General features: G+C 34.3%; 1 protein-coding gene across 2 annotated transcripts in view; it reads left to right on the plus strand.

The window, feature by feature from the left end:
* P4HA1 (prolyl 4-hydroxylase, alpha polypeptide I) overlaps window positions 1-14,765 on the plus strand; it is a 69,465-nt gene that overhangs the window by 17,568 nt on the left and 37,132 nt on the right. For both annotated transcript variants that reach the window (XM_004680779.1, XM_004680780.1), the window contains exons 2-6: window positions 4,614-4,721; window positions 5,807-5,903; window positions 6,899-7,050; window positions 9,590-9,727; window positions 13,635-13,874. In XM_004680779.1, coding sequence (XP_004680836.1) covers window positions 4,646-4,721; window positions 5,807-5,903; window positions 6,899-7,050; window positions 9,590-9,727; window positions 13,635-13,874 — 703 coding nt within the window. In that variant the 5' untranslated portion in view covers window positions 4,614-4,645. The remainder of the gene's footprint in view (window positions 1-4,613; window positions 4,722-5,806; window positions 5,904-6,898; window positions 7,051-9,589; window positions 9,728-13,634; window positions 13,875-14,765) is intronic.

Below are 14,765 nucleotides of genomic sequence, written 5' to 3' on the forward strand. Positions count from 1 at the left end.
TAAGATAAAGGGAATTCTTGGGTTCCCTTAGCAGGGTTGGAAGATTGTTGGAGTAAATGACAGATTAATAGCAATATTATAAGAATCTGGGCCATGAGCTTGGAACTGCTTTTCTTTGCATGGTTTTATCCTGTTTTTAGATTGGATTGCTATGCATCCTTGAGAGGTGGAAAATATGGTGACAGGCAACTGCAGATTCACAGCCTCTGAGATTAGCAATTCCAAAAAGAGCTGCTTTTTACCATTTCACTAAGCCCACCTCCAAACTATTAGGTTCATGGGAATTAAAGTCAATGACTGGCTTAAACTGGGTCACGTTTATCTCCGGGAGGAAGAGTAAAAAAGTGTACAATGAACTGATAATGTATTTTACTAGTTACCTGGTTGCTTTCAACTAGACTTTATCTTTGAAGTAGAGAAATCTTGGAGGCTTAGAAAGGTAGAAAATGGAAGATGCTCAAAAGTGTGTAGTATTATGTTTTTGCATTAGACAGTAGTTAACTACTTCATTCAAGTCTTATGGAGCTGTAAAATTGGATTTTATGTTTTGGGTTTATTTTTATACAGCTTTAGTAAATGTATTATGGAATATGTGGAAAATACAGGGAAATAAAAAAATTCAATTTCTGTCTGTAGGCAGACACATCTTGGTGAATTTTCTATGAACATTTCTTAAATGTTAATTTTGTTTTGATCAGTATTTGTAACTTTCTGTTAAGGTAGTGGAGACAATGTCATTCAATACCACCAAGGTCGCATGTTTATTTAAAACAATTTTTTAATAATATGTTTATTACATCATTTTGTGACTTTTTCCATCTCCGTTGTAATCCCCATGTAAACTCCTTTTTGGGGGGAAGTTTTAGAATTCCCTGTAAAATTGAGGATAGTATATTTCCTATATTTACTCTGTCACTAATGAGCTACAACATCCCTATGGCAGTGATACATTCATAACAATCGATGAATCTCTATATTCTCATGTCATAGTCACTCAGAGCCTGAAGGCTGCATTGCTTTATTTACTCTTTACTGTCTTTTTTGTGAATTTTGTATAATATGTATTCATCCTAACCCCATTCAACAACTGGTATTTTTACTGTCTCTTACCATTTTGCCTTTTATAGAATGTCACATAGTTGGAATCATATAACTTATAGCATTTTCATATTTACATCTTATATTTAGTAATAGACATTTAAGATTCTGCCCTGTCTTTTCATGACTTGATATTTCACTTTTTTTTTTAAAGATTTATTTATTTATGCATACAGAACTGGGGTACAGGCCAGAGGTGCAGGGGCGGCGAGAGGCTTCACCAGAAACAGAGTGGGGAGCAGAACAGGCAGATCAACGAAGTACACTGCTGAGGGGAGCAGCGGGCGGGCCAGGAGAGGTCTGCCTCGCCATGTGGTCTCCTCCGGGGCAGGCGGGAATCGAACTCATGCGGAAGTGGGTTTAGCTTCTCAGTGCTGTGCTTTAGCCCGCTGCGCCACCAGGGAGGGCCGATATTTCACTTTTTTTTAACCATTGAATAACATTCCATTGTCAGAATGTATGATAGTTTATCTACTGAAGGACATGTTACTTACCTTCAGATTTTGGTCATTATAAATGAAAACTGCTATGAAAATCTATGTTCAGATTTTGCATGGACATGTTTTCAGCCACCACCCCCCCAACCAGGAAAATAGCAAGGAATATGATTTACTAACACTGTAGCTTATTTTGCATTCACACCAGCAATGAATGTGAATTGTTAATTTTTATGTTAATTTTTAAATCCTTTAGTACACAAGTTAAAATTTTTTAACATATAGCAGCACTTTAGATATTTTTAATTATAATTTATTTAATCATTCAATTAGTGAACAAAACTGCTTAATCAATTTTTTTGTGTCCTTGATTTGTATCCTTGATTTGTCCTCGTTTGTGACTCCTTCATTTTTTTTTTTTCTTTTTTTTTTTTTTTAAGATTTATTTATTTATTCATACAGAACTGGGGTACAGGCCAGAGATGCGGAGGGTGAGAGGATTCACCAGAGACAGAGTGGGGAGCAGAACAGGCAGATCAACGAAGTACACTGCTGAGGGGAGCAGTGGGCGGGCCAGGAGAGGTCTGCCACGCATGTGGTCACCTCCGGGGCAGGCAGGGATCGAACTCATGCGGAAGTGGCTTTGACTTCTTAGTGCTGTGCTTTAACCCGCTGCGCCACCAGGGAGGGCCGACTCCTTCATTTTTAATCCATTTATCTAAAAACATCTTAGTGGTTTTCTTAATTTCTATGAATTCCTTAAATGAATTATATATTTTTTAGTTTTCTAGTTTGCATTTGTAGTTTTTTTTTTAAAGATTTATTTTATGCATACCGAACTGGGGTACAGGCCAGAGATGCAGGGGCTGTGAGAGGATTCACCAGAAACAGGGTGGAGAGCAGAACGGGCAGATTGATGAAGTACACTGCTGAGGGGAGCAGCGGACGGGTCAGGAGAGGTCTCTCGGGCACTATGTGGCTCACCTCCTGGGCGGGAATCGAACCCATGCTGAAGTGGCTTTAGCTTCTTAGTGCTGTACTTTAACCTCTTGCACCACCAGGTAGAGCCTGCATTTGTAGTTTTTAAACATAAACGTAGATTGTGTATTTAATTCCACCTGGCTTTTTATAGCTTATCATTTTTAAGTTTAGAAATTCTTTTCCCCTTTCAGAGATCCAATAACTTTTCTTTTGTTGTTACTTTCTTTTGTAGATTATAACTCTTTATTAAGAATTTATTTTGCTATGTGATATAAGTGTAATTGTATTATTTTTATGATTAATGTTTTGAATATTTATATAATCTATCTTAAAATGCAGTTTTCAAGCTTCTTTTTAGTAAGCAGTAGTGGTGGTTGACTGAATTTGAGCTTTGAAGATAATGAAAGCTGACAAACTTGTGATAAAATGTTTTAGCAGTAAAAAAAATAACCTCCACATATGCAAATTTTCTCATCAGTTAAATGTTTAGATAACATTTCTGATTAGTTTTCTGTTAGAAGAAAAAAAGTGCTTGCATTTTGGGGAAGTAATATTTTATTCATGAAGAACATTACAGCAGAAGTAAGTTTAAACAGTCAGAAGATTCTAGACTCTTCTGGCAGTCCAGGATTTTGAAAAAAGCCTAGTGCTTTGGCAGGAACACAGAAGAGGAAGTGTCTACATGTGCTACATTCTAGAAGCATTCCCAGTGAATTACTGTAAAGCAGCCAAGAGAACAGTGTTTTTCACTACTGTGTGATTTTGGAAGTATCTGGAAGTCTGCAGCAAACTTGAGGGAGGCAACTTAGGAATAATTCCAGAAAGTCACTGGGTAATAAGATTCAAGTCATGGGATAGTAGGATTATTAAGTTATTTTGGAGAGCAGGGAGCTTTTCAGTTTGGACTTAAACCTGTCTGTTGGTTTAGGGGAAGTTAATTTGGGAAGAATCAGTGACACCTGAACAAGAATGAATAGGTGATAAATTGCTGTTAGTGGGGCAAAATTTTACTATAATGATAACTTACTCTGTAAAGTAATAATTATGATATAAAATCTACATGTGTGGTAGAAGAAAAAAAATATAGGAAGCATTTGGGAGAGATGTGCATAATCTTTCTGCTGGTTTCCAGTTGATAATTGGCTTCTACCAGAAAGAATATCAGAGGATAAAAGGAAAAAGGATTTGTTATTAGATCTAACAACGTGCCACAGCTGTGTACTGGGATTTTTTTTTTTATGTAGAACACGCTAGATAAGAAACTCAGCACTGTCCTTTGAGAGGAATTACTGTTTTAGATTGACAAGGCTATGTATTTTTTTCGAATTACTTAATTATATTAGTTTTAGTAAGAAATAATTCATATACCATACCAGTTTAATGTGCATGGGTTACTGGATTTTAGTACCTTTCAGAGTTCAATCACCAGTCAGTTTTAGCATATTTTTATCACCTACAAATCTACAAATTGAAATTCACATGGGGAAAAGATGAAACAAATTAGGAATTTACAGATTTAATCAGAAAGCTTTGAAATGTTTTTTCTTTTAAAACACTATAAAACCTTTAGACTACATTTTGGAAGTAATTAATTTTAAAAAGTGGTATCTATTTTATGGGAAATTGGTAGTTTAGATTTCCACCATAGAGAAAACAACATTTCAGGCCATGTGATAAACACCAGTTGGGGTTTTAAGCATAAATTATCAGGGGGTAACATCATATGTATTTTTCTTTAATATGAAATACCATATAGGTACTTTAGTTATATGAAAATAAGATCAGTACTTGTTAAATTAACAAGAGTATTACATCAGTTTTCAAGAGTTGCACTAGTTCTGTGGGCTACCTTAGGGTTTGACTTCATATTTTGCTCATAAAATACAGATTAGGGAAAAAAATAGACTAGGAACTTTTTGCTGCCTTTTTTTTTTTTTTTTTTTAAGCAGAAGACGGCATACGAGATGTCGAGCAGTGACTGGAGTTCAGACGTGTGCTCTTCCGATCTGAGACATGGTGTTGCTATTATTGACCGGCAGTTGTTTTTTTTTTTTTTTTTTTTTTTTTTTTTTTGTAATGGCCATGTTTCTCTTGTAGGTGTGTGAATCTGAAAAGTTAAGTTGGTCAAGATGATCTGGTGTATTTTAGTTACAGGGATTCTACTTCCCCAGTCTTGGGCACATCCTGGCTTTTTTACTTCAATTGGTAAGTTTTAACTATTTTTGACTTATGTTTTTACACTTAAGATTTTCTATTTTTAAATGTTTTTAAAAGCAGTAAAAACAAATACAGTTCTTGCCCCTCAAAAAAAATTGCACTGAAATTCAACTTTGTTTTCAATTTTTTCTTTTTACAAAAGCAATAATTCTATTTAGAAATGTGTAAAAACTTAGAAAATATACTGAAGAAAATTCTTCATCATGGGTTCACCTAGAAAATATTTTAGTGCATATCTTAATTTTTTCATTGCACAAATAGTACATTATTTTGTAACCTTATTTTGTAACCTATTTCCATTTAAGAATCTACTATGAACATGAGTTTTACTTTCCTTATGCCATCATTTCTAAAAAACTTTTCAAAATATTGCAATAATAGATTGCCTAAAGGAGGAAAAACAAAACTACATAAAATGTAAGACTTCTGTATGTCCTTTTTACCCCAGAAATATCCCTCATACTTTGGTATGCATTGTTTTATATATTTGTACACACATATTCCTATTATGTTAATTGTTTTCTTTCATCTACTGGACCAGTTTACCCTTCGGTGAAGGTAGAACTAAGTAAAACACAGTATTATAGTTATGATACCTTACAGATAACACGTGATCCTTCTCATCCAATTATAAATAACTGTGTATAGATTCTTTGAACTTCATTTGTGAAGTGTTCTTTTTGTTAAAGTGGTTTTGTTTATTGAATACAAATTAATTTTGATTAGTGTCAAAAACAGGTGAGGGGGAAGGGAAGAACAATATTGATCCATGCTAAACAGTGTTCTGTAATATAAGAATATATTTTTAGATGAAAAGACAATTTGCTAATATACACCAAGCTTGCAAATTCAAGTACTTTGAAAATTAGAATGGGAACACATGATTAGAAACAATTTTTTTTATTTATCTTTATTTAGCTTTATTTTTATTTATCTGGTTATAAAGGTTGCTCTTTCTAACATACTTATGTTAGTTAAATCTTCTCATAGGATGAAGTTTTCTGCATTACCCTTAAATTATTCTAAAGGAATTATGTTGATCAATATGGATATTTGAAAATCTTCCCTTTTAGGTCAGATGACTGATTTGATCCATACTGAGAAAGATCTGGTGACTTCCCTGAAAGACTATATTAAGGCAGAAGAGGAAAAATTAGAACAAATAAAAAAGTAAGCAGAGTGTTTTACTTATGACTCTTAATCCACCAATATACTTTTATTTCTAGTTAAAATGATCTTGAGTAGAAATGAAAGATAGCTGCCAGTCTTACCAAGCTAGCTGAAATGACGAAGAACCACATAAGAGTTAGTCCTAAGCTAGAAGTTTCTAAGTACTGTGTGTAAAATTTTGATGTCAGTTTAAGTGACCATGTAACAGAATTTGGCTAATTTGTAATTTGGTGGTATAAATTATTACCTTTAAGGACCTATGGAGAAATTAATTTTTAGACTCTAACTAGAAAGATTCACTGGCTACTTTCAAATAGAGAGGTTGCATTTGCTGTAGCCATTTGGGAGGGAAAAAACCCAAAAGTCTTGTAGTTATGTTTTGATTCTGCTAAGCTAGATTTTATCCATGAGTCTTGTTTCTTTAAAAAACCTTTGTAATTGTTAAATTTTATCGATCTGCCATATATTTGCAAAACTATGAAAATTTGGTATTACAGCTTCACACCTAAATTTGTGTACATCCTTTACTCACCCTCCACTGAAGGGCAGTGCGCATGTCCTGTCGCTTTACCCCTGGGCTCCTCTCCTCTGCCCTGCCCCAGCCCCTCCCTCTCATCATCCATAGACTCTAAGAATAACTTTTGTTTTGTTTTTCAGTTTGTTTTCTTTGGCTATTATATTTTACAAATGAGTGACTCCCTCTTAAAACTGTCTTTCACTTTCTGAACAAAAATATTTTCTTTTTATTTTTGTAAAAACTGTAGTATTCCATTGAGTACATAAACACACAATTTCTTTATCCAGTCATCTGTTGATGCACATATAGGTTGATTCTATGTTTTGGCTATTGTGATTTAAAAGCCTTTATTATTTTACTTAAAAATTTATAATTTTACATGAAGCTTTAAGTCAAAACCTCTTTTTTTTAATACTTTGCTCAGTTGTTTATTTTCTGTATTAAGTGTTTACTTCATCTGTATGTCTTGCATGTATAGATGGGCAGAGAAATTAGATCGACTAACAAGTACAGCAACAAAAGATCCAGAAGGGTTTGTTGGGCACCCTGTAAATGCATTCAAGTTAATGAAACGTCTGAACACTGAGTGGAGTGAGTTGGAGAATTTGGTCCTTAAGGATATGTCAGATGGTAAGTAAAATACCGGTAGGCTAATATGTCTCTCCCTTCCCCCCCAAAAGAGCAACATTGCTACCAACTATGGAAATGCCATAATTAATGATATATACACTTCTCAGAATATCAGTGTTAAAGTGTTCTAACTCAGTTATTGCTGGGTTTTTTTTGGTGAATTTAGTCTACATCCTGAATTTGATTAAAAAATGCATAAAAACTGGAAACAAAATAGACTTTACTATAAGGAAAGTAATTTTCTGTTGCTGGTGATTTTAACAGTGGTGCTTTTTAATTTTGAAATCTACAGAAATGATTTGGCATATAGCCTCACTTCTGAAGGTATATATTTTCATTTTGGGATTACCCTCAGGCCTTAAAAACTTTGGGTAAATATTTTTGAATCAATTTTTAAGGTATTGCTTGTTAATACTATTAGGAAAAGTGTTAGCTATGCTCTACACTGTATTTTGAGTAGATTAAATTTAAAAACAGATTATAAAAAGTTAAGTGAATGTTTTTCAAATTGAGAGTATAAAGTTGTACTTGGAGTATTGAGTTGTTTTAGGTGTTTTAGTAACAGACATAGAAAACAGCCTGGAGTTATAAGTAATGGGGGTATACTTAATACATAGCAGTGGTTCACATGCATATTGAATGATGATGCAAGGTGGCAAAAAAAAAAGAGGGAACAGAACCATTTGTGAAGGTGAAATTTCCAAAGGGTGCTTACAAATTGTTAAGGAGCAGTAAAGTAAACTATTTTGCATAGGACAAGAAACTTTCAAAAGAAAATTAAGGCAAATACTTGAATGCTTATTCATGATGAGTGGGAAATACTAGTGTATTTGCTCTCTATAATGTGAGAACATCTTTATGATTATGTATGTATGTATGTGTGTGTACACACATACATTTGTTTTTTCTCAAGTAATGACCCATATGACACTGGTATTTTAATTTGTGTTAGTCACCCCATATGTTATAATACACATGCACACTTTTTTTTTAAGTGACAATTTAAACAGCTTCCTTGATTTTATTTTGGGGCATATAAAACATTTCCATTTTCTGTAAAACTTGGTTGTAAAATTCCATGTGGCTATTATGATTGAGAGTTGGTAATACAATTGGGAAAAAAAAATAAGAATGTTAGCCCTTTTCCAGCTGGTTGTTCATTTGTACATTTCCATTAACATAAAATGCTTGGTCTTTTGCTGACCAAAATACAGTTGTTTATAGTAGATTTATAATCTACTTGTTCATAGTAATAATCTATACTGTGGGGGGGGAGAACATGAGAGAGGGGAAGAGTCTCAAAATTGTTTTATTGCAAATTATGATATACATATTACTAAAAATTGTTTTGTCGTTTTGGCTTCTTTAGTATTGAGCATCCATCTTAGAGTTTTGCTATTTTATATAAAACTTTAAGATGAAGTTTTACATAGAACAAGTCTTGACTGATGAACACTATATTTAATAATTAAACATATCTAAATGTATTTTATTTTTTAAAGATGCATACAGAGCTGGGGTACACGTCAGAGGTGCAGGGGCAGTGAAAAGATTCACCAATGACAGAGTGGGAAGCAGAATAGGCAGATTGATGAAGTACACTGCTGGGGCGGGGGGCGTAGCAGGAAGACAGAGGTCTGCTGTGCCATATAGCTGGGGATTGAACTCAGGCTGCAGTGGTTGTGGATAGCTTCATAGCTTCATAGTGCTGTGCTTTAACCCATTGGGCTACCAGGGAGGGCCCAGAACAAATCTAAATTTTTTTTTTTAATGTTAGCATTATTAGTTTTCAAAAAAAAAAATTATTTATGCATACAGAACTGGGGTACAGGCCAGAGGTGCAGGGGCGGTGTGAGGCTTCACCAGAGACAGTGGAGAGCACAACAGGCAGATGGCTGAAGTACACTGCTGAGGGGAGAAGTGGGCCAAACAGGAGAAGTCTGTTGCACCATGTGGTCACCTCCAGAGCCCGAATTCGCACCGAAGGGTCTGCGGATCACTTGCAGTGCTGGCTTTAATCGGCTGCACCACTAGGGAGGACTTCTAAGTGTATTTTAATAAACTGCCTTACCCATGATTTTAAGTATATAATTAGTATCATTTCTTTTCCCTTGAAAAATTTCACCAAATTATATAATGTGTAGCAGATGGAAAGAGAAAACAGAATTTTAAGATGTTTCAGTAACATTTATTTGAAAATATGACTAGTTGCCATTGAATGTTAATGCATTTTTCACTAAAATTGTGTAACTAAAATCTGTAATGTTAGTTGACCTTTACTAATGTGGACATAAATTATGTAATTACTTAAGCTACATTAGAAAGAGATTTTGCTGGATTTAATGAATTAGAGGTATGTCAAACCTCAATAACTCTCAAAGAGATTTGACATACCTCTTAATTTTTCCTTACGCATGTGGAACTTTCATGATAGGGAAGTTAATGGGGAAAAATTGAAAAATTCTTTTAAAGACTTTATATTGGAAATTAAAAGTCTATAAGATTTTAAAGTTGTTTTTTTTTGTTTGTTTGTTTCAAGGTTTTATCTCTAACCTAACTATTCAGAGACAGTATTTCCCTAATGATGAAGATCAGGTTGGAGCAGCCAAAGCTCTATTACGTCTCCAGGACACCTATAATTTGGATACCGATACCATCTCAAAGGGTAATCTTCCAGGTAAGATTTATTTTTCTTTTTGATAAAATACCCATCACCTGGCTTACTTCTTCAGTTTATTAGGACAGTGTTAATGTAAAAAATACATTTGTTTGTATTTTAAGTTTTTTAACTTTACCTCATAGCCTTTGAGGACAAAAAAATCTTTTGCTAGAACTTAATAGCTGTGGATAACACCCAATGTTTGTATACAGAATTATAAGGGGGTTGCTAAATTTTACATGTTTATTAATTTACGAACCAAGGCATGTTGGGTATGTAACTTATCTTAGCCAACCTTAAATGTAAAGTTTACTGGCATTAAGTACATTCATGTTGTTGTGCAACCATAAACACTGTCCATCTCCATAGCTCTTCTTATCCTTTAAAACTATAACTCTATACCCAATAAATAGTAACACACCATTCCCTACTTTGCCCATCCCCTGGCAACCAACATTTTAATTTCAGTGTCTGTGATTTTTGACTAAGTACCCTATAAGTTGAATCATACAGAATTCACCTTTTTGTGACTAATTTCTATCACTTAGCATAATGTCTTCAGGATCATGTACGTTGTAGAATGTCAGAATGTCATTGAAGACTTAATGATAATCCACAATGATAATCCACAATGTGTATATAACACATCCATTCATCTGTTACTAGACATTGGGGTTGTTTCCACATTTTAGCTGTTGTGAATAGTGCTCTGTCAATATGGGTGGACAGATAACTCTTGTATACCTACCTTTCATTCTTTGGGCATATTCACAAGTAGATTTGGTGAATCATGTGATTTTTTTTTTGCCTAGAACCCATTTTTTTTATAATAGTTTATTTTTACATCATTTTGTATGGTTATTTATATTTTTAAGTTTTTGAGGAACTGTAATCCTGTTTTCTATAGCAGCTGTACCATTTTAAATTTCTACAAGTAGTGCACAAGGGTTCTAATTTCTCCACATCATAACATCATGTTTTTTTTGAGAGTAGCCATCCTAATGGGATGAGGTACTTACTTAGCACCTACTTAAGTTAGCAATGTGAAGCATCTTATCATGTGTTTGTGGCCTTCTGTATATCACTTACGATGGTTTCCTGCTTATTTCCCTTCATTTGGAATGAAGTATCAACTGAGAATACTGACCAGAATGTTAAATAGAATTTTCATTAACTTGGAACATTTTTCTGTAACAGTAGACTTCCAGAATGTACAAATTTATGTTTGTTTTCTGTTTCTGCTACTATTATTCTATACTTGCAATACTATTATACCCTTACTGTAAAAAATTGGATTCTAGTTTACAAGATCATTTTGTTTAATATATATTAACTGTTTGATATATGCTAACCATATGTTAAGCACTAGAGATGTAATAATGAGTAAACCATCACTGTTCTCGTCCTTTTGCTACTTACTTTCTTATGATATAGTAAGGATACCTGAACAGGGAAAATTTAGGATACAATAGGAGTACATAGAAGGAGATTTAATTCTGGACTTGATAAGAGGCCTATAAGGACTTCTTAGTAGACATGGCATTTAAAAAACTGATACAGTGAATAAGGAATAAGCCAGGAAAATGCAGCAGAGCAGGGGGAAGCGTAGAGAATATTTTGGTGAGGGATATAACAAGTTATTTGTTCAAGAGATAGGAGTGCATGTGGGTATAGGTTGGAGTTTGGTTCCGTGAGATTAGTGAGAGATCAAGATAGCTGTGTAAGCAGAAACCATCCCTTTAAGGGCTTTGTAAAGCCATGAAGAAGAGTTTGAGCTGTTCTGATACAATAATCATTAAAAGGGAAGAGACATGATTTTCATTTTGGAAATATCATTCTTGTTACATAATGGCAATTTTATTAGAACTTGGGATAGGAATAGCAAAACTCGGAGGAGGATTTTGTAAATTTTAAGTAGGAAATGATGTTTAAGATGTACAATGGTAGAGTTTGATGATGGTTTGAGATGGATTCCTGCTAAAACAACCAGAAAGGTTCCATTTAATAAAATAGAGACCACAAAAGAAGTGTTGTTTGGTGCATGTAGGAATAGTTAATTCATTTAGTTTACTAAATTTCTGTTAGAGACATTTTTATCTTTCCATCAATAGTAAATAGGATTTTAACTATGAATTCACTGTGTTCAATCTTAGAGAATGTGTAATTTTTTCACTGGGGCAGTATTGTGTGAAATTTTCTGAGCATATTATGTCCTGTAAGTTGTAAAAATAACCATGAAGTGAACAAATATTTAGGTTTTGTTTTTCTTTGACTGTTTTTAACAGTCAAAAATCACAAGTGTGTTTGGAAGCCTTGCCCTTGTGTACCTTTTCTTCTATCCAGAAATTAATTTCTATCAAGAATGAGGTGTATGCTTTCACTAACACTGAAATATACACATTTTATTCCTATAATATACTCTTTCTGCAGCTTTTTCCTACAGCTTTTTCCTTCCATATTTTTGAGTAAATTTCACCCATGTTGATCGGATTCATTTAAACTGCTGTATGATACTGTGTGTCACAATTGATTAACTCATTCTTTTGTGACTGGATAGGTTATTTCCACTTTTTTGTATGTCAAATAGGACTTCAGTGCACATTTCTTGTTTGTTCTTGTGTCAGTGAATTCATATGTAGGAGTTTCTTTCAGGTTTAAAATCTCAGGATATACTTTTCAACTTTTCTGTGCTTCAAAGTATAGCATTAAATAAAGAGGCATCCCACAGAATGGGGTTTGTATCCAGAATATAGAGAACTCTAATAATCAATAAGGAAATTACAAATAGGTTTTAGATAGGTAAAGAAATTGTACAGACATTTTTTGATAAGGCATTCATGGACAGTTAAGCCCATGATAATATTGCTAAACACCATCATATGGAAAAAGCAATCAAAAGTACAATAAAATTCTACTCGGTACTCACCTGAATGATCAATAAAAATGATAAAAAGTAGTGGTAAGTAAGTGGAGAAACTGGAATCATTATACATTGCTGGTCGGCTTATAAAGTGACCACTTTTTCTGTAGGACCCTGTAATTCTACTGGTACATATATCCTCAAGAATATTGAATATGTCTACAGAAACTTGTACAAAATGTTCATAGCACTTTCCATAAAAGCCAAAAAGGTTGAAACAACTCAAATGTTCATCAATTGATGAACAAAATTGGGCAGTAAAAAGGAGGCCCCAACTGGGATGGTAGTTGAAAACGTTTATTGAGAGGCTAGTCACAAGAGTTCACATATCATAATTTCCATTTGAGTAAAAGAACCAGAAAAGCAAATCTGTAGATGAAAATCTTGTCAAAATAGATTATGGTAATGGTTGCATAATTCAACATACTGAAGAATATTGAACTGGGTAAACTTTTTGATTTGTATATCATTAATGCTATTGGAAAGAGTAAGGGAATCAATTAAGGGAATCAATAACATTTTTGCCTAGATTATTAGGAATAAGATGCAATTATACATTCCTTAATGGCATTTTAGTCAAATTGGACTGTGTCTTGACAATGATCCCAGTAGGCTATATACTTGAAGTATAGTATACTACATCATCCAAATTTCTGTAATTGCACTCTGGCGTGCACATAACAATTGTCTGACATTGTGTTTTTCAGAACTTACTTCTGTTAAGTATGTGTGACTATCTCATACAGTGATTCTTGTTAGAAAATAGCATGTTACAACTTAATGTTTCCTTTTGGTATGATGGCTGATAGTCTTGGGCGACCTATTATCAGCTGTTTGATTCTTGTTATGTTACATTACTTTGTAAATGTAGGATAATTCTGGCTTTGCTTACCTCAGAAGGTTGTTGTAAAGTTCACATGCATGTGAAAAAACTGAAAGCTCAGTAGGTCCTAAATAACCATAATATAAAGATTGTTAAAAGTTCTCTCCATTTTCTTTTCATAGGAGTAAAACATAAATCTTTTCTAACTGCCGAGGACTGTTTTGAGTTAGGCAAAGTAGCCTATACAGAAGCAGATTATTACCATACAGAACTGTGGATGGAACAAGCATTACGGCAGCTGGATGAAGGGGAGGTTTCTACCATTGATAAAGTCTCTGTTCTAGATTATTTGAGCTATGCTGTATATCAACAAGGAGACCTGGATAAAGCCCTTTCCCTCACCAAGAAACTGCTTGAACTAGGTATGTTTACTAAACCTAATTAATTCAAGGTTGTAGATACACTGGGTAATTACTGTGTGTGTAGTCATAGAGCTTTTGTACTTGTTAGACATGTTACTTTTTAAAATCACTTTCTGTGTGTTTGTAGAACTGGTATGTTTATAGGCCAGTGTTGCGGGGGGTGAAAGGATTTATCAGACAGTGGAAGCAGAAAGGTGAATTTACTGAAGTACACTGCTAAAGATAGTGGGTGACACAGGACAGGTCTGTCTGTGCATATGTGGCTTAGCAACCTGGCCAGGAAGTGAACTCAGGCTGTTATCTTTGTTTTCTATCATTTATGTAAGTGGCAACTGATTTTTCGTACCAGAGCCACTCCATTAAATGACACTCATTTTTCGGTGTCTGTTCCTTTTCTTTTTATTCACTTTTATGATATTGTTCCTAACTCATCACTCAAATGTTTATTTCCCATGTTGCCATAATAAAATTGATCTATTTCCATTGAAGGGTATTTTTGGTTTATCGTACCTCATTAAAAATGGTAATTTGAGGCCCTCCCTGGTGGTGCAGTGGGTTAAAGCACAGCACTGAGAAGCTAAAGCCACTTCCGCATGAGTTCGATTCCCGCCTGCCCCGGAGGTGACCACATTGGCGTGGCAGACCTCTCCTGACCCGCCCGCTGCTCCCCTCAGCAGTGTACTTTGTCGATCTGCCTGTTCTGCTCCCCACTCTGTCTCTGGTGAAGCCTCTCATCGCCCTTGAGCCTCTGGCCTGTACCCCAGTTCTGTATGTACAAAAAAAAAATGGTAATTTTAAATAGATTGAAAACATTTGTCATATTAAACTGTCAGAGGAAGAGCAGTATGAGGATTTTACCTCTAGTATTTTGAATAGATGGTAGTGTTTTTC

Source organism: Condylura cristata, unplaced genomic scaffold, assembly GCF_000260355.1.
Source record: "Condylura cristata isolate star-nosed mole 26May11 unplaced genomic scaffold, ConCri1.0 scaffold00011, whole genome shotgun sequence".
In the NCBI taxonomy this organism is placed as follows: Eukaryota; Metazoa; Chordata; class Mammalia; order Eulipotyphla; family Talpidae; genus Condylura; species Condylura cristata.